Source organism: Vidua macroura, chromosome 6 (assembly GCF_024509145.1).
Source record: "Vidua macroura isolate BioBank_ID:100142 chromosome 6, ASM2450914v1, whole genome shotgun sequence".
Classification (NCBI taxonomy): domain Eukaryota; kingdom Metazoa; phylum Chordata; class Aves; order Passeriformes; family Viduidae; genus Vidua; species Vidua macroura.
In genome coordinates, this window is record NC_071576.1 from 53718114 (window position 1) to 53738890 (window position 20777).

At 41.8% G+C, this 20777-nt stretch overlaps 1 protein-coding gene across 5 annotated transcripts in view; it reads right to left on the reverse strand.

The window, feature by feature from the left end:
* Window positions 1-20777, reverse strand: part of NAV2 (neuron navigator 2) — a 374080-nt gene that overhangs the window by 38176 nt on the left and 315127 nt on the right. For 4 of the 5 annotated variants that reach the window (XM_053980574.1, XM_053980572.1, XM_053980573.1 and 1 more), the window contains 5 exons: window positions 12310-12448; window positions 6903-7194; window positions 5280-5982; window positions 1537-2004; window positions 447-512 (listed from right to left, as the gene is read on the reverse strand). In XM_053980574.1, coding sequence (XP_053836549.1) covers window positions 447-512; window positions 1537-2004; window positions 5280-5982; window positions 6903-7194; window positions 12310-12448 — 1668 coding nt within the window. The remainder of the gene's footprint in view (window positions 1-446; window positions 513-1536; window positions 2005-5279; window positions 5983-6902; window positions 7195-12309; window positions 12449-20777) is intronic. The other variant, XM_053980575.1, reaches the window with a different exon arrangement.

The following is a 20777-nucleotide window of genomic DNA, read 5'->3' on the forward strand; positions in this document are numbered from 1 at the left end:
ACACTGAATGACACAGGGACTTCACAACAAAATGGACAGGCCAGAAAGGCAGTGGGAAAAGCAGCATGCCAGAAGAATGCTGAAATGCTAGTGAGAGTTTAGATTCACATGAAAAAAAAAAGGGCATGATTTTCAAATTGCCTTTGGCAAAGATATGAAGGGTGGGTTAAAAATAGCTCCCCCAAACCAAAGGACATTCCCAGAAACGAGAGCAACACCAAAAACATGCCCAACTGTGCTGTATGCCACTCTCCAGACTGATTTGGGTGGGTAGATGCGTATTTGCAGGGACTCTCACTGGCATGTCTTTGTGTCAGTTCACACCTGGATGATGAACACAGCAGAGCACCCAACTGAGCACAGTCTGGCACAAAACAATTTGCTTCACTGAGATGGGCAACAAAACCTGCAGCCTTGAGCATACTCCTGTCCTGAGACAGCATTACCTGTCCTGTCTCCTGGGCAAAGTATTTCGGCAGAATTTGGGGCTAGCAGCAGGGGAAGAAAGAGGGCTAGAAAGAGCAGTTCAACAAGATAGAAAACAAGAAAAGGAATATTAGAATGAAAAGATGAGAAAACAAAAAGGAATTATAATAAAACACAAACAGAACTACAAACTATCAGAACATTACATTCAGGTGCAATTTTCTCCATTGAGACACAGCTACAAAAATCTTGCTACCTGAACTCATCACTACACATGAGGACATAGCTGATTTCCAGTGCTTGGAAGAGTTCTACTGCCATCTACAAGAGGCCCCTCAGAGACCACTGTAGAGTTCACTCCAGTGTCAGTTCAGTGTGCCACCAATACAGCTCTGATGCTGGAAAAGCCCTGTTCCCTCCTCCCTGCTCAGCCTTCTCCCAGGTCCTACCCTGTGTCCACACAGGTACCAGGGAATCCCATCGTATACAGAGCTGGGGAACTGATCAGTATGAAATACAATTCAGCTGATTGTTTTTCACTTGGATCCAGCTTCCAATAGGATTCACTAAGCATTCACACGAATGCTTGTACTGAAATATTGTAGTGAACAATTGGAGATGGGACAAGACAGCAGGGAGAGGATGAGAAGGGATCAAGTGACTACGGAGATGGGGACTTTTCTTTACAGCATCATCTCCAGTTTGAAAGTCATCAAATTCTATAATCAAAAAGTTTAACAGAAAATGGTTGACTTTTCAAATCAAAATTGGAGAGTTTTTTAAAATACCACTATCAGCTCAATTAACAGCAGATCTTCGGAAGGATAATCTACGATGCAAAATTCAAGTATTAGGTACCATCTGGTAGCAAAAAAAAGTTGTCACATTGGCTATGACAGCAAAATAAAAACCTCTTCTGAACCCATCCTCCTGCTCTAAACTGGGTTCCTTTTCTGAAATAACTTATCTCTACGTTCTAGTCCTAGAGTTATCTGCACTGTCTAGTAAGAGGCATTACTTGATCTGTATCTGCAGCATCGGCTACTGCTGCCAGGAATTCTTTCCCACTTGAGATACCAACATATGGAAACAAGAGAAAAACCCACCAACCTTTCAGACAATGTAGTCTTAACACTGTTGGTTCGGACGAAGGGAGTCAGAGAATCATCCTTGGAGGCTGGAATCAAGCCACTGGAGGAGTTGTGGCTCAGCCCACCTCCACTGCTCAGGGAGATGTCTATGGATTCGCAGCTGGTGTGAAGGCTGCTGACAGACTGGTATCCAATACCATCCTTGCTAACTGCAGAAGAACTACTGGCGTTGGTACCCCATGTCAAACTGTTGGAAGGAGCCGAGTGTGCAGAACTGGGGCTGGAAGCCAGTGGAGACTGGTTGAGATCAGTGTTTTTACCATAGAGGGGACTGCTGCCCCCACTGCTCAGCACACCACTGCCAGATGGGGAGTCAAGGTTACCCTGCTGATTCATGGTAGCGTGAGGGTTGGAGATGACTACTGAGTTTTTCATATTTTCAGCTGTTGTGATGGGAACTTGTTTACTAGGCTTGCCACCAAAAAGTCTGTAAAAAAGAAGACAGCATGAAAAATACATAAAATGGAACAGTTAACACGACGATATCTTATATTTAATCTTAGCTTCAGAAAACAAGTAATGAGTACATGATCCCAGACTGTACACATTTGCAAGTATACATTTATAATCTTGTGTTCACTGTCCCTGTCAATGAAGCCCAGAGGCAATTACAACAGCTCCAAATCTAGCTCAGGTGTGTCACCTTTGAATCATCAACCAGTATTTCCACAAAGCTTAAATACAGCTTCACAGAACTAAGATACAACCATATTGTCTTCTGTTCCTTAAGGAAAAAGGACACCAGAGAAACAATCTGATGTATGGAATACTAGAGATTGGAAGCTTACTGACCTGGTAAATTCTGCACAAATCGACAAATGCTCTGCACAGAAACAGCTTTTGCTGGGATGCAACAATGTACTCATACCAAACATGGGCCTGTTTCATTCCACGAGCCAAGCTGGCTGGAGACCATATTTTTTAGTGAAGAATGTGATGTTGTTACCTACTTTTTGGCACCTGGCATTGGCTAGTAAAAAACTAGGTGAGTTCCACAACTCGGGGAGGGAGGGGATGGAGGTGGCTGACTGGAGCATCACTGCTGCCTGTGATGCAGCTGCACTGCCAAGGAAGCAAAGATCCCAGGTCCCTCATAAACAGTCAGTGGGAAACTTCTCAGAAGTGCCCAGGTGCCTCAGTAGTAAACATGCTTCGGACTAAATTACCAATCATTCCAAAACTGATCTTCAAAATTAGGAAGGAAGCGTATCTTCCGCACCAGCTTCAAACACCCACCCCAAAAGATGGCTTTTGTTTCTGCCTCTTAGCTCCTGTAACTACCTTTGGAACCTTGGTTTTCCTCACACATACCTGTACGGATTTGCTTTTTTATCATTCACTGTGGAGTACAGTGGGTGAAACCTTTCAGAATAGAGAAGTTCAGAAGTTCAGAACACTTATATACAAGTGCTCCTGAAGACTTAGGGGTGGGCATGCACCAGATAGAACTTTCTCTGCTTTGGAGCATGCCCAGGTTGTTGGACACATCGACACTAAGTCACTTTGTCCATCGCTTCCCAGAAACACAGGCTGTGCTAGAGCTGGGCACCTGCAGCACACCTGGAGCAAGCCCAGCAGCAGTGTCCAGGCTGCACAGGTGATTCCTGCAGCTCCAGTGCATGAAACACACTTGAGCTGGGTAACTGCTGGTACATACTTGCCACAAGGCACCTGGACAACACTTCCAACTCAGAGGGCAGGTTTAGATCAGACATAAGGAAGAAATTCTTCCCTGTGAGGGTGGTGAGGTCCTGGCACAGGTTGCCCAGGGAAACTGTGGCTGCCTCATCCCTGGAAGTGTTCAAGGCCAGGATGGGTGGGGCTTTGAACAAGCTGGGATAGAGGAAGGTCTCTCTGCCCTTGGCAGGGGAGTCAGAACAAAATGATCTTCAGGGTCCCTTCTGACCCAAACCAGTCCATGATTCCATGGCCCTCAACAGCTACACCAGCTTAGTGTATTCCTCAAGATATTCCTGTGCCAGAGCATACAACCTCTTCAGCTGCACTGGGGAAACCACTCTTAAAGAAAGCATCCCAGAGCTTAAAAAACCACAAACACCCACACAACAGTTTTATAAGCTGTTTTTAAGCTAACCCCTGTTTATGACAACATATAAATTACATATATTCGCAAACTTATAGGTAAGTCTGTATCATTACAAAGGTATGGATTCCAATTCACTGTGTAATACCAAAAAAACTACAGGGCCAAGAGGAAATATGCAAAAAATAAAGTCTGCAACTCAACTGACTATGAAAATTAAGCTCAAAATCTTCTTTACAGTCATCCTAGAAATCAGTAATAAGCAGACGAGGCCCAATTCAACTCTGACACATTTCAACACATGACAACTTTGACAGGCTGGTGAAAATTCAAGTGTGAAATTGTAAATCAAATGAGGGAATAGTTAAATTGAGCCTCAGTGTCTGCTCTTTGAAGTTTCATGTATTTCTAATGTAGCATTTCAATTACACAGCCAGCACTGCAGCTTTTTAGTAATAAAAAATTCCCAATCACATTCCTACCAATGTGCCTGAGGCACACTGAAATCACTGAAAATGCTGAAAATCTGCATTTCTAGTTGTGTACCCTATAGAAGTGAAAGGCCTACTGGAGTTTTTAAGTAGCCATTGATGAAAATTACATGTTCCAAAGTACATGGCTTATCTATTGTTAACCAGGTACAAAATAAAGTATCTTCAATTACCCTCACACAGATTCTTCAAATAAAACCACCCATCTAAAAACAGTTTACAGCATCAGCCTAAGCTGCCATCACAGCCATTATGCTTGCACTGGTGCTTCAGATGGAATGTGGCTTTCTCACATCACTGGAAGCAGGATGATGGAGCATAACTGTATGGGTATTATGGGCATCACGACAAAATGAAATGCAAAACACTGCAACTTGAAACACACAAGCTACTCAAATTCAGTTGAAAAATAATATTAACAGAACTTTTCACCAATATCAAGGCTTTGATATACACTGCATTAACAAATTAGCTCCTCACCAACTATTTGTTAATGTTAGTGTGGGGGTACTCTTGGAGAAATAGAAGACAGATAGGATTTTTGTCCAAAAAATAGCATTAAAATAAGAAAATTTAACCCAGCTTAGACAGTAACTTTATTTAGGGTTCTTCTACACAGGCTAAAATGTTGAGTCTTGCAACATACTGGGCTAATCCACACAAGTTATAATAGTTTGCTTTGGGTGAATCTAAGCTTGGCAGGCCAATGCCACTGTCATCATGAAAATCTGCGATAACCCTCCAGTTGTTGGTTTACAATTTGATCCACGACTAGAATATTTCCAGGTTTGTTACATATACATCTGTGTAAGAACTCTTCAGTAACCTTCAGGTAAGAAAATTCTTGTGTCTGTGATATCTGCATGGATAGAAGCCTCCAGGTATGATTTCTGCAGTAAGGAGACTCAAATTGTAATTGCCAAAGCTTCTGCCAGACAGGTTTGTTTTTATTCCTGAATGTTAGACTTCTGCTGCTGTCGTGTGATGTCCTAAGCATCCACAACACTGGCCAAGCCGCTTATGTGAAATTAAATGTAAACACCAAGACTTTGAAGTAGGACACTAAATAGTAAGTGCTGCATCAAAGCCAGCCAGGCCTGGCTGGCAGAGTCCTGCTCATTCAGCTCCCACTAACACCACTGCACAACCGAGGAATTTGTTGCCTACCTGCGCAGAGTGGGAGAGGCCACATCGGGGTACTTGACTCCTTGCTGGTGGGTACTCTGAGCTCCGCTAGCAGCAGGCTGTGATGCAGGGTTCACTTTAACAGAATTACATGAAGCCACGCTTTCGTTGTCAGACGAAATCCCTTTCTCTTTATCAGTCTGATTGACTAATCCTGGCAGAGAGCTTCCAAGGATAACCTTGGCAGGCTCTCTGATTTTAGGGACAAGCAACCCAGCTGACTTGCTGCTTATGTTGGAGTCTATGCTACTCGTGCTAGATCTATTCCCAGCTCCACTTCTGCTACTGGATTTACTGGGCCGGGGTAAGCTACGATACTGAAGATTAGTTCGTGCACTAAGTGCTAAGTAGCCATCATCCTGGTTCTGGGAGCCATCAACACTAGTCTTCCGACCAGTGGTCCTACCCATGAGTCCAGATGACTTGGGGATCTTTCCCAAGGTAGCCGATCTACTGGTGAGAGTTGCCCCACTGGCAGTGATTATGGTCATGCCTATGGCTGACCCGCTCTGTTTCTTAAATCCAAAAGTATTAGCATTAGCAGCAGCTGTCCTAGAGTTACTTGTGGGAAGCTTTTTGGATTCATCACCACTGCTGCGTCCTGCATCTGATGGGGAACGTTTAACATGTCCAGCTTTAGGAGATAGTCTACCCTTTTCTGATACCTTGGCGTCATCAGTTTTCCCTACAAAAATAGAAAAAGAATTCTAATATTTAATGACTTGAAAACATCAAGCAAATGATGAAACTCAAAGCAGCATGAAAAGCAAAAGCGTGTTAGCCACTGGAGTGCGGTTCAAAGTTATGATCTAGTCTGCACTGAACTTACATGCCACTCTAGTGAGTTACACATGCAGACTTGCCAAAGGAAGTATGTGGTGCCTTTGCCTTAGAGAATATGAAAAGCAGAACAGCCTTACATAATAGTGACAAGATAAGAAAAAAAGTTTCCCTCTGTAGCTACCACAGATCAATAATTTCTACCATTACGCACTAGTAGTGTTAGGCTGATAGTATAATTTTCCTAAAAGGCATTGTTAAAGCATTTGTACTGTTCAAAACAGTATGTAACTTTAACTTTTTCATATACAATTATGTACAAGGCAATAAAAAGAAAGGTATTAAATTATATTGCTTGTTTATGCAAATTCAATTTTCATTCACACATCTGCAAGTGCTAAAGTCATTAATACACTTACAAGAAAAGCCAGAAATCATGTTTAGTATAAACAAACATGCTTGTTTAGTAAGGGGGGGGGGGGGAAGAAATCTCCTCAACCATATATATTATATGCTCTTGGTTAACAGTGACTTCAAAAACTAAAATTATATTATTTATTCTTCACACAGCAATACTGTGCCAAATAAATAGCTTGGCTTAAGACCAGAGTTTTCACGAAAACAACTGGCAAATGTACTAATCTGAAATACACATTTTCAGACAGAAATAGAAATGGGGACATAGAAGTTGCTGCTTAGGTTAAAGCAATGCCTAAAAATACAGACAGGATTACCTGAAGTTCAGGTTCTGCCTCTGCAAAGTATTTAAACTGTTTTCACACTGAACACATTTTTGGCTTGTTTATATCTTATGCCTTTTCTCACCTGTTCCAGGTGTCTTTAACATGCCTGAGGTGGTTGAAGGTTTAGGCCTTGGTGTGGTAATGCCAACCTGAGCTGACATGCCCCGTCGCCAGGAGCCCGTCTGGGAAATAACAGTGTTCTTCCTACCAGAAGTGCTTTTATCAGACTCATCTGACACATCAGAGGGATTCCGCCTCCATTTGGATCCCGGCTCCATTTTTATGCCGCTATCAGATCCCCCATCAGATTTCTTGACTTCATCGCTGGACCATAAGGAATTCCGCTCCACCTGGGAATGCTTTTCTGCATCGGTCTAGGACAGATAAGGAATTGCAAGACAACTTTCAGAGCAAGTCTTTCTTTTAAGAAGCTTTGTAAGTAGGAACCATCCCCCTGATTAATCAGCTCAGCAGTCATCTCTGAGTACCAACAAACATGACATGCCTTTGATGAAGAAATGTCACAGCAAGAAATTAACCCCAGCAATGACATATTTTTTTAATATCCTTTGTCAGAAAAATACAAAAAAACACAACACCCATGCTCCTTAGAATAAATAAAGGGGAAAAAAACCTACTTGATTTAAAAAGGACATATTCAGCTCCATGACATTTATAATCCTCCATCTCAAATTTCTGACAAACCCTTTTACTGCAATGCCAAAAAAGCATTTCAAACTTGTGCAGCCAGCCTTCCTTTGTTCCTGCTGCTTTCTTATCTCTTGTCTGGTAATCTGATCTCCAGAGCATGAGGAGGCAGCTTTTGGAATACATCCGAATATGTGGAATACTGTTAATTCTAATGTAACATGGTAGAAGGACACCCAAGGACTGAAGAAAAACTTTCTAACAATACTCAAGATTGACTTGAGTACATAAATTACTTTAGTTTCTCTTGCAGACTATTTTTCCCCCTACTCTTTGTACAGATTGATTGTGTTACCAGTCTCTTATGGAGAATTTTGCTAAGCTTAATATTAAATAGAAAAATTTCTCATTAGCAAACCTTTGCCAAAATCTCAGATATGCTTAAATTAAATATATTACCCTAGATATATATATGTGTATATTTTATACATTCCCCATGCATTAATATTTCCCACTGCTAATGATTACACTTCCAGAATTCTACTCCTATCTAATGCTGTTGATTAAATTTGATGAATGTGGTAACACCACAACCAACCATTTTGTGATCAGGCACAAATGACAAATATCCACACATTTGACTCTGATCTGGATAAAAAATTCATAGCTGAAGTGTTCTCCAACCACCACAGCACCATGGAAGAGACTGACTGCAGTTCCCAAGTACGGGCTGATGGGTTTTGGTGAGGTGTTGATGGTGAGGCACCTCTTCTGCCCTGCAGCCTCATCAGATTATAAATGTGCTCAGAACTGTGCGATAGGCAAAAGAAATAACTTATTTAAAAGGAAATTATTTTAAATATACCAAAGCATTATAAAGCTCACAGTCTTTATTCATTTTGGATCATCAGAAAAACACAGCACAGGAGAAGCTCTAAGATTATTTACCACGCTTTTCAGCTTTTAAGTTCCTAAAGAATGTTTTAAGTTTATGACTTTTCTTTACCTACCAGATCACACCATTAATATTAAAGAATTTAGGGGAACCGTGCTTGAATTTCCTCTGCTTTTTACTGTAACTACTTTTTTTTAAAGCCTGAAAAACTAGTTAAGCGATCAGTATGTGAAAGCTAACACCACATATCACAATGGTCTTTCTTCAGTTGGGAAACAGGGCTTGGGTTATTTATCTACATATTGAGTCATTAGACTAACATACATTTTGAATTATGGATTTATGCAATATTATATTCTTGTACTTTCCTCGTGCTACGCAAATGTTGTTTCCCTATCTCTCCATTCAAAGAGAGCAACCCAGTGTAGGCTTGAATGGATCTCTGCTTTCTAACTCCCTTCTCTTCCTGTGCCTGCCAGGTTTGGGGCTGGTGGGTCACTCTTCTATTTCTGACTATCAGTAGGTGTGTAATAAATTCACAGTGTAACTGTTCCTATGTCCTGTGCCTCTCCAAAATCACTGTTTCATGCAAACAGCTCCTACATTCACAGATCTTGGAAGAGAGCACAGGCAAAAAGTACCAAATAATCAACCAACAAAGCCACCTCAAAGACACCATTCCTCATGCGGTCACTTCAGTATCTTGTTCCAAGCTCCTTGTCTGGAATTGTGTGTATGCACTGTTAGTGTTCAAGAACAAGAAATACACCTACCTGCTAGCAAAGGCCTTATTCTAGTTTTGGTTGACTAGGAAATATTCCTGTACCTTCTATTTCTCCTCCCCTAATCTGTAAGATTAGTACAGTCAGTCTCCACAGAGAGAACAGCACTGCAAGAAGTCCTCTACCATTGCTCTCCTCCCTTCTATTCCACTACTACACCCACGGCCAAAGCTTTCCTGCAGCCTTTGAAATGCTGCACCTCCACCTTTGAAACCCTCTGGCCAGAGATGCTTCTGTTTAATGGTAAACACTGAGAACAGCACAGAAGCATGACTAAGGAATCAAAACCAAAACACAGTGAAACCTGGCTTGGGGATTGCAGCTGAAACTCCACCCGCCCAGAAGGGTGAAAGTGGAAATACGCTTGGATGGAGGTCATGGCAAGACACAGTGAGCATGAGCTGAAAGCAAAGCCTGAGCTAGGAGGAAACCACCAGGATTTCTCAACTCACTCATAAAGTTTTGTAAATCTGAAGCTATGAACAGACCAAACCCATCTTTGCTGAGAAGATGTCTTATCCAACTGCTCAGGGATGCTGCAGTTTTCTATTTAAAGGAACCTTTCTACTTCCAATCCTTTTACCTTCACATGATTGAATTTGTTACTTGGTCTCCTTCTCCCATCTTATTTCAGTTAAATAAGTTATTTTCAAATGCCCACCAGGTCTTAACTTCTCTTTAAAGTATGCATATGATGTGACTTTAAAGGCACACTATATGTAGTACTGTGATAAAGGTAACTTACCTAATTCTGTGCAATATGAAGGAAAAATAAGAGAGTGCCAAAATTCCTCTAACTACATTAAGTGGTTTGGTACTTGGCATGATCACAGCAGGACATGGGAATGTGGCAAGGCAAATTCTGGTTCCCATCACTAGCTTGTTCAGAAACAACTTGCAAACTTCTTCACTGCATTGCTATAAAAAGGGGCTACAGCTATGAATGTCTCTGAAGACGGAGTTAATATCATATTTAAGTCCTGTTTCTCAAAGATGGAGAAACTGCAGCTTCTGGAGTATGGGGTACTCATCAGCCCTGAAAATCATCTTCTCAACAGAGATTTTTTTCCTACTGCAACTATGCCTTTCTTTGCAGAGATGATTCTGCCTCAGTTACTGATTTTATCAGCAGACACTGACATGTTCAGACTCTCTCCCTTTGATGTTGCTGCCATTATTTGCCTGGACTCCCAGCTGCACATGTATTAGCTTCAAGCTCCCTCCTCAATTATCTGAAATCCAACTTCTGTACCCTCTCAAAGAGATTGACAGAATCACAGCAGCTCAAAAGCACCTACTGTTTAGGATAACCAAAGCAAGGGACACCCTGAGAAGAAAAGTCCATATCCCTCTGCAAATGTGTGCTAGTTCTTTGTGGCTCATCACCCTGGGGAAGGCAAACATGAGCACTGGCCACCACAGAGTCCTTCAGGAAAGACAGAAAAGGTGTCTCTGCAGCATTCACTGCACCATGAGCTCTGAGGTCTACAATTGGCAGCAAAAAATTAACCCTGCAAGTCACGTATTTCAGCACTCCGTACTGTTTTCATTCCCTTGGCTGACAAGATTCAGGTAGTTTGTTCCACTGGAAATGAACTATTTTATGGGCAATAATTTGCAGATAACAGAATACCTGGAATAAGGATTGTCATTCATGAAAACTGAGGAGAGAAGCAGGTCAGAGATACACATCGCACCAAAAGACTGCAAACACCACTTGTACATTCTTGGCTCCCAGCTTCCTCTGCCAATAACTACACTCTACTGCCTGAACAAGCTCCAGCTGCTTTTCTTCTGGTGTCTGTCTGCACCCTCTTGGATACTGTAATAGTTGTGGAGGAGGAAGAGGAGTTTGTCAACACAGATTTTGATCTCTCAGAGGTGTTTCCAAGAATCTGATCCATCAGAAGATAGAAGTCACATGAGTTTCTATTTTTTTTCCTTAGGTTAATGTTTAGTCACATCTCCCCAAGTCTTCCTTTTTCCCCCCCCCAACAGTATTACAATGTTGAGACAGTAACAATTGTCAAAAAATACTTCTGGTTGCCCATCTTACTCTCTATCAGGTACTGAAAAACATGCTTGATAGATCTTAACTCCTCTCAGCTTGTATGGGGCTTGTATTAGCAGTTCCAAGTGCCTGTGCAGGCACTGATAGGCAAACAGAGGCTACCTGGAAACGCTTCATGTAGGCTCAAATATGCACTGCATGGCAAGGGAACAAAGACTACTCTGTGCTTGCACCACAGCTCTGGAGACAGAGCAATACTTCACAGCAACCACACGTCTACATCAAAACTGATGTCAAAAACAGATTTAGGACCCACTGATGAAAAGGACTGGAGAAGATTAAAAGGGGGAAGAAACAGAGGAGCAGGTCATACCGACATCCCTCTCCACTACCTGCAACACTGCCAGGTCACCACATCCCAGTGGCTGCAGCACACAGCACCCAAGTCCCTTGAGCAGGACCAGAACAAAGCTGGACTTTGTAGTCCTGCACTTTTCTCAAACAAAAATCTATGGAATTGGTAAAAAAAAGCAGTCTGTATTAGTGCAAATCTCTGTGTTATGCAGTTTGTTTGATCAATGAAAAACTGTTAGATGCCTTCACTTGTTCCACCCTCTTTGGATGTGTGGTGTCTGAGCACAAACTGTACATGTATCTTGCTGATGGAGGCAAAGTTTATCCTCCTACGAAATGCTGGCAAACACAGAAAGCCTTCAATAACACACAGCTCTGGAAATTTAATAAAATCAATTTCATTTGCATAACATGCTTACATTTCTGATAAAAGTGTAAACAACTGTTGAACTTTGATGTTTACTTTATTGTATTCTATTATTTAAGAGAAAAACATAATACCATTTCAGACCTAAAAAGAAAAATCTATATAAAATCCCATTTACATCTGTTTTCTGTGCAGCAGTGCCTCTAGGAAGACAAGACCTGATTGTTTTGACATCACCATGGTAGAGATGCCTCGGGTTCCACCCACAGAGGAAATATTTGTAAATACCATGGATGACAAGGCGGTTATTATTGATAATGTCTGTACTGAAGGCTGGCTGTGTGTTCAAGTTCAGCAACCTAAAACAATTACACCTCCTGCACAGAGAAAACAATAAATATCACTATTAGTTGAATAAACCGAAGCTCTTACCTGTGCATCTAAGTTCTTGCGGGAGGAGGCAGGTGTGTTGGCATAGGAGCTGATAGAGGAGCTGGTGTTAATGTCATCAGTACTGAGATTATCTATTGTGTCACTGATCCCACTGCTGACAGAGCTGCTGTCATCCCAGCTGGAGAAAAAGCACAACAGAGGGAGAAAACAAGGGTCAAAAGACAAGACATCATTCAAAAGGAAGACGATTATTTCTACAACCCTTAGCCCACTTGTGGTTGCCAGAAAGGCCAGTGCATGCCATCACTGTCAAGGGCATCAGTGACACAGCTCTTCCTGACTCAGCTGAAATGTGTGCCTGCAGCCCCAGAGCAGGGTAAAGTAGTGGCATGAAGGGATATTAGCAGGGAATTTTTTCCTGTGGGGGTGGTGAGGCCCTGGCACAGGCTGCCCAGAGAAGCTGTGGCTGCCACACCCCTGGAAAGTGTCCAGGGCCAGGCTGGATCGGGCTCTGAGCGACCTGGGATCATGGAAGGTGTCCCTGCCCATGGCAAGGGGATGGAACAAGATGATCTTTAAGGTCTCTTCCACCCCAAATCATTCTATAATTGTGTGATCTCCAAGAAGGCACAGCACTGACTTGCTAAGCTGTAACACAGAGATGGAACTTAAATGCAAGGAAAAAAAATTACCCTGAAGCAACCCTGTGTACCTGGGTGTTCCAGAGACCTGGGCAACAACCTGGAGCTACCATCAACAGGATCACCAGCCTCAAAGAACTTTACCAACTAAAAGTTCAGTCCTTCAGACAGTAAATAACCCTCCTGAGCTGCATCACCCTTTTCAAGAAAAGCAACTACTCAGGACTACCTTCTTCCAGCATGTGATAGCTTCAACGTTTTCCAGTAAATGAGAAATGTGTCACTGGAAGTTTAGGACAAACAAAGCAGCAACAAAATAAAACCAAAACAAACAAACCAAAAACCAACCAACCAAACAAAAAAGACCTTGCCTGAGTCAATTTGAGTGTTAGAACAGAAAGAATCAAAATGATCTAAAAATGGAGCCAGATGCTCCAACTTGTAAAATGCCTGTAAAAATAAGCTGCTTAAGGAAGAGATTTATAAATTGGCTTACAAGTGCTCCATCTCCAAGAACAATGAAGCTGGGACTGAAATATTATCCTGGAAGGAGCTCTGTGAAGACGTTTCAATCCACTGGATAACTATTGCTGGAAATCTGGAAATGTGTATACATATATATATATATATATATATATCTCTATATATCTCATAGGTCATTTGCAAAAGGTTAAGAGCTCACTACCTGGCAGCTCTCTAGCTATTTATAACCTCAGCTTCAGATTTTGGGAGCTCCAGACTCTCCTCCCTGTTGCATTTCTGTTTGATTTACAAACTTGTAACAAAGAGATTGCAGAGAGATTCTGGCTGCACAGTGAAAGCTATATTCACAAAACGAATATGCAATTAACAGAGGCATTTAAACCTGAATTGTCTTAACCTGTGTTAAGAGAATTGTCTAAAGAAAGGCAACCTATCTCTGTTTGCTTGAACTTCATTCACAGCTTCACCACTGATTTACTATAGCCTTTCTACATAAACTTTGTCAGTTTTGAAATGGAAAGCATTTCATTTTTTCCCATTTAGCACTACAAAACACTTTCCTGCACAACTTTTAATGCTGCTTTAATCATTTTAATTGCTTTTTCTTACTTGGGAGTACTGTGTTCACCCACAACTGTACAAGGCCTTTTAGGGAACTGAGCACAGCTTGAAGAGCAGCACAATTTGCTAAACCACAAATGAAGTGTGGCCAGGGGGACACCTTCCTCTGCATGTCACTGGCAGCTGCTCCTTGCTGACTGCTCTGTTCCCAGTGAAGGTCCTCATCAATGTGTCAGCACAGTCAGTTGTGCCCCTTCTCCCATATCCCTGTGGATAAGCCAGCTGGGAGGCTCAGATCAACAGCTCCAGCAAGCCAGGAAAGGAAATCTGGAGTGTTCAGCCACACTGCTCTGCTGGAACAGGGATGGGCAGGGACAGGGACACACCGCAGGCCCCTGCCACAGGCCCTCTTTGATGGAGCCTTGGGGTCACCCTTCATCTGGCTTTCTCCAGCTCATGAGAATTCACTCCAATCAGCCCTGACTGACTCTCAGGAGTGTCCCAGTTACAGGATTTCCAATAAGATTTTCCCAAGGGTATTTGATAAACCTGCAGACACTCCAGCTCTCAGATTGGAAAGGAATGCTGCAGTCTACAGTGTTGGTGATGCTACAGTTCAAAGGAAAGAGATAATTTTTTTCCCAGATTTGCCTTCACCTGGATAAAAGGCACAATACAAAACAGAAATCCATGTTAAAATAAAATTCACAGTGTGAGACCTCCTGAATCTGAGAAAGCCAGGCAGGCAGATTTGACACACCGGTTTTATTTGTTGTTTTGAAAAATCTTTTCCAGCATAACTGAATGAAAGATGTGCTGCCCATGCCAAGAAATGTTAGGGGGGGAATTGAAAATCTGGAAAAGGATTGAAAGACTTCTTTGAGGCACTTTCTTATTTAGAGTAGGCAATTAAATATCACAAGGCAAAATATTGAAAGCCATATTACTTCAAAATTTCAGTTCTGAAAACAGGTCCTATAACTGATATTTATTTCTCTTTCCAAATCTACCACATAAAGCACTTACATTTCCTAGGTAAGTCTACAAATAAGGTACCAAAATATTTAATAAAACCTCTGAATAACAAAATATACTTCTTGTTTTCCAAAGTTTTGTGTAGCAAAAAACTGTTCTATTTCTGAACCAATAATAAAATAACAATCATAGCAGTAATAATATCATCAATGCCAATGCCTTCTGTGTTTAATAGTTTCATTTCCTTCTTATGGAGATGTGGCAGCGGGCAGAAAAAAATATTAAATACAATGATTTTCCTCTGTGTGACTCCTAGTCCCATCCTCAATGTATACAAACTGAAACACTTCATTTTTGAGGACTCACAATTCTTAAACTACCATAGTTAATCAGCATCTAAAGAATGTCTTTAATGTTAATCATAAGTAGTTTTTCTGGCATCAGCCAGTCCTGTTGGCTGCAGTTGGGCAATTCAAGGCATTATGAAAATATTTGAGTGCCCTTCTGAACTGGGACATGTGCCTGAGGACAAAGGTAGAAACATGCACCTGAATACATTGATGGTTGTGGCTTCCCCTCCTGTGTATCCTGGCCTTTAGGTCCTTTATGTTCTGGTGGAAACTATGAACTATTCCAACTCGTTTCAAACTTACTAATCTGTTACTAAATTAAAAAAGATTAGCTATTCTGAGGTCTGAAGAGAGAAGTCTGGATAGATTTTGGGTGCCACAAGCTAAGCAGCACAGCTCTCGTGGGCATGCTGGTGACACTGGTGCCCAAGCTGTTCTGACAAGGTAGGGTGTGTAAACCCACATATCTGTCTAAACCCAGATAGCTTTAGCTTTAGTTAATAAATACCACTTCAGCTCAGTTTCTAGCTAGAAAAAACAACAGCATGTAAGAAAACATGAAAACACCTTAAGAAACTGAAAATAATTTTGTAAACCTGTATAAACCATTACTGATGCTGCCCTTTGAAACAGCACTAGAGAGGGCCGGTAGAATTCACTGAACTCTGTAAACTAAATGCCAATGCACGCCACTTTATGAGCACCCAACATATACAGCTACAAAGTAATGCAGTGAACCCACAGATGCTGGTTAAGGCTGTGGCTCCTCCAGGGGACAGGACCTGTTACCAAACTGAGGCATTTGTTTCACACTGCTCTTGAAACCACCCCAAGCCCTCCATGTAAATAAGTTCATTTTTACCTGGATCCAGTGCCTTGATGGTTAAAGTCAAAAGTGAGGAAGCAGAATGGGGCATCTAACAGCCCTAATTATGGTGTCCTTGGCTCCCAGAGCCCAGATAGCATCTTTGTAATTTAGCTGGTGTAATTAATAATTTCTGATGTCAGCAAAAGTCTACTCAACCCTAACCTGAAGTTAAAATGTTTGGGTTTTCCTTTCTTTATTTGATCAATCACATGAAACTTTACTTTGATTACTGAAAACTGCAAATTAAAAAAAAAAAAATTTAAAAGTGTATTACATATGAAAATTAAATATCCACCCACTTGCAACCCACCCCTGCCACCACTTAAAAACTCCCACGATGCTGCCTCCTGCTCTCCATGAAACCAAGCATCCCAAGCACCTTCCTCTGCCTCCCCACCTCACTCTGCTCCCCCTAATGCAGCACTGCTACTACACATCGCCCACGTGCAGCACCAGATCAACTGCTCAAAGCTGCTTTTTCAAACAGGTTTGCAAAGTTGTTAGGCTCAGACTTGTATTTTTCCACAGTCTATCAGCACTTTTCCATCTTGCATAATCATCATCCACAGAATTGGCTCTCCTCTGTCAACTTGGACAGCACAAAAAGTCATTCTGTGATCATCAGCACAGCCCCTCTCACTGCAGAAATCTTCCCTCTTTGCAAAGGAGTCATTAAAATCCTTCTAAATAAAGCTATTGTTGAAGGCTGAAAATGCACCTTTCTCTACAGATGGGTGTGGATTTTAATTTTGTTGGATCTTCACTCAAAACCACAGTGAGCCTCTGAAAAATACATTTGTCTGAGAAAGGGCCTTGGGGGTCTACAATATTTCAAGTGGAAACATGGCAATTATCCTCTTCTATTTAAAAATTTAACTATTTATGAATTGATAGGTGAACAACAACAACAACAACAAAAAAGATCAAGGTACAAAATGATTGAAACTTCACAGCATCTTCAAAGATTTAAAAGGAAAAATTAAATGTGCTATAACATGAGACAGTAAATACCACAGCTTCCACTGTTTTCTCCTGGGATTTCCTGGGCCAGAAACCCAGAAAGCACACACAGACCCTTGCACAGTTTTCCTTTCAAACTGTTCTGAAACTGAAACAATTTGCAAAAGAATGGATGGAAATCTACCTCAAGGGAAGTTAATTTAATTAATGTGTTTTACACTGCTATTAATCACCCACCTCCCCCATGTCTCCAGTTACTCTCTTCTTACATCTCACTATAGGTATTTTAACATAAACCACTTTGTTTCTTACCAAAAGAGGAGCCCAGGGACAGGACTGTTACCTTGAAACACTTAGTAAAGTCAAACCAAGAAAAGTAAACCAGGAAAAATGAATACAGAGCCGTTCCAGTTGTTCTTTCTGGAGCAGAATCTAATATTTTAAAAGACATTTTTTGGTGCAGAGTTGAAGTGCTGGAAGTGTGCTGTGAGCTACTCAGACATTTTCACGTTTAGTGACTATTGGGGTTACTGCCAGCAAGCTGAACTGCAGCTCTCTGTCAAGCCCTATTTAGAATTCATCCAAGATAAGGTTTCAGGATTTACATTTAAAATACCTATTTGTAAAGGGAATAACTCACAGAACAAAATGATTCAGTGTTGAAAAATTTGGGTAAGAAAAGATTTGGAGAAGCTAAAAAACTGCAAATGCTCTTTTCATTTAATCTTCTTATATCAGTGCTAATAACCTTATAAAAATGACACTGGATTTTATTTTGTCCCTTAAAATGTAAGTTTGACCAAGTGATTGACAAACATGAACACAGCTGAGCACACACATACACAAAGGACCTCCTAAAAATCCACTTCATCTCAACGAATTAGAACACCCTAAATTTTTATGAACTGATTTGACTTTCCACCAAAACCCATCACATCCTGCTCAGAAGCTGAAATTCCAAAGGTCCCTTCTTCACCTACACCTTTGCACCGTGCCCCTTCAGCCCACGGCTGTCTGGGGTCACCAGCCAGCACAACTGTATTCAGTTGCAAAATGCCTGACTGGTGGAACTTGTTTTTTTGGCCATTGTTCACAACCAGGGTTCCTCTGGTACCTCCACAGCCTCGGGGAAGGGGAGAAAAGCAAGGCACTGCATGTGACCCAGGTGCTGGAGGAACTCCCAGCTAAGTTTGCAAAATTTAGTGTACAATACTACAACCAGCTGCCAGCCCCTTTTTCTTGCACTCACAACCTAGAAACCATATTTTGCCAGCTACTATTCTGTCTGAAGACTTACTGTGTTTATAAAGCTGTTTACAGACCAGCTCTACACTGGGTGCACAGAGCACCCCTTGGCCAGCTGCACTCTCACCTCCCTGCTCTGGAAGCCATGGGAGTGATGTTCATCCCTGGTCATGTCTGTGTCACTAGGATGACTCCAGAGAAAACTGGAAACAGAATCAGAATCTTCATATCACAATAAGGTCAGTGTTAAATCTCAGTCATCACGTTAAAAAAATGTGCTTTGTTTGTTCTGCCTCTGTTTCCATGACAGTAAGAAGTGCTGAGAAAAGTCTTCTAATCAAAATCAGAAATCCTTGTTTATATACAAAGCCTCGGGTGCCTTCCAGAAAAGAAATCCCTGTAAAGTGTCCATGTGACAGCAATGGTCTGAACAAATCCAGAGGTCAAGCCCAGATGACTGTGGATTCAGGGACAGACTGCCTCAGCTCCCTGCAGTCCCCCTGGGATGAGGGGATGAGGGAATGGGGAGGAGGCCCCTGGCAAAGATCTGGGTGTAGGTCACCACTGCAATATGCCTCCAACTCCCTCTTAGCAAGGTCCCAGCCCAAACACCTCCTCACTCCAGGTAGGCAGAGAAGCTGGCATGCCCAGGGGATAGAGAATTGTGAAAACCAAACACAGGTTTGGTTTCTTACCCTGCCTTACTTACCAGTACTTCTTTCTTACTACTTACTTACTTCTCCCCCAGAGAAGCAGATACTCTGGATCACATCACCTCCTCGTACAAAGACACAATTTAAGACTTAAAGAAGGGGGAAGCATCCACTGAACACAGTGACAGTTTCTGACACCCACCTCAAGCTCCTCCAGCACTGGGCTGAGCTGGTGAGAGCTCAGCAGCAAACCAGCAGTTACTGGTACCTGGCAGAGGCTCCAAAACATAATAAAAACAGAGTTAAACACTGAGAAGAAAAAGAATAGATTAGCTAAATTCTTACAGGAATGATGTAACAAAAACATGGAAGGAAAGGACTGAAGGGCAGTATGGAAACAAAGCTATGCAAGATGTATTTAAATTCCCTGCTGCCGAGTGTGCTTTTGAAAGACTCAAGGGTCTGGACCCCCCTGCCCCGTGGCCATCTGCCTCTTGATCAGGGTCACTCAGCCACCCACAGCCCCAGAACAAGTTACCAGGTGGGACCACTGGACATCCTCAGCCAGGAAGAGGTGGATACTGAACACCCCAGAGCTAAAGCTGCAGCTGGCAGGTAGAATATGGCTCCTTTGCTTCCCATCTTCTTCTAATCCATCCTAACACAGTATCTACACCTCTGACACCAAATCTTTCAGGTCTGCAGACTGCAACCCCAAGCAAAAAACAGACAGGCACAAACTGAAGACAAGACATATATGCACAAAGACTCAAAGCAATTCTGCTTTTCCCTGCTCAGAAGACACTGCAAAGTTCTACATAAATTTATCAAGGCCAAAACCTGCGCACAGCACGACTGATTTCACACGTGAGAACTGCTCCTGTCTCACAGCAGCATCAGCTGTAGCTGAGCACATGGAGACAAAGATAATGCACACGGTTCTCCCATCAGAAAAAAAGGAGAAAAACAACAGAAATTGTCTTTCTGAAAGCATGACAGCCTGCTGAAATATGCCTTAAAATAAAAGCTGAACTTGGCAATAAAAACGTGTTAATTTGATCACAGGGCAAAGCACTATCACTCAGAAAGCCAAACCACTGAAAAAAACAGTTGTTATCCTACCAGTGATTTACAGAATAAACAGACACATAATCAAGTAAAATACTTTATTCTTTGCTGCCGGGAAGATGTCAGCTACTACCAACCCTGAAAGCAGTTTTTTGTCCTAGCAGAACTGCAACATTCTAGATAGTATCAATGAGTCCTGGTTCATGTGAGCCTTTAAAATTAGGCTTATTTGGAAGGAACTACAAAAAAAAAGGGATCTTACAACCTTACTCAGACAAATTAGGAATCCACCAGAAATTTGCACAGGAGTGAGAATAAGAACTGGATATTATGTACTAAAAAGCAAGTGCACTCTGGGCTGGGATCTGGCCTGAAACAAGACTCACACACGCCTTTGTTTCCTTGCAGTGTGAGCTCATTCCCACAGAGGTTCCTCCTTTGCACAGAAACCAGACTTACAGCACTAAAATATAACAAAGCCCCATAGTTTTCTGAGGCTAAAAGCCTGCAACACTAGTGGAAAGATAGCCGGCTAGATTGCAACCTTTGAATATCAATAAACCTCACAGAATCACAAAATTAAGCCAGAAAAAGCAAACACAGCAATAGCTGTCAGTCCTCACATAGGAAACTTTCTACCATGTTATTCAAATATTTGCAATCTATTAAAAATGTATTGATGTCATACAGCATACAGAGATTG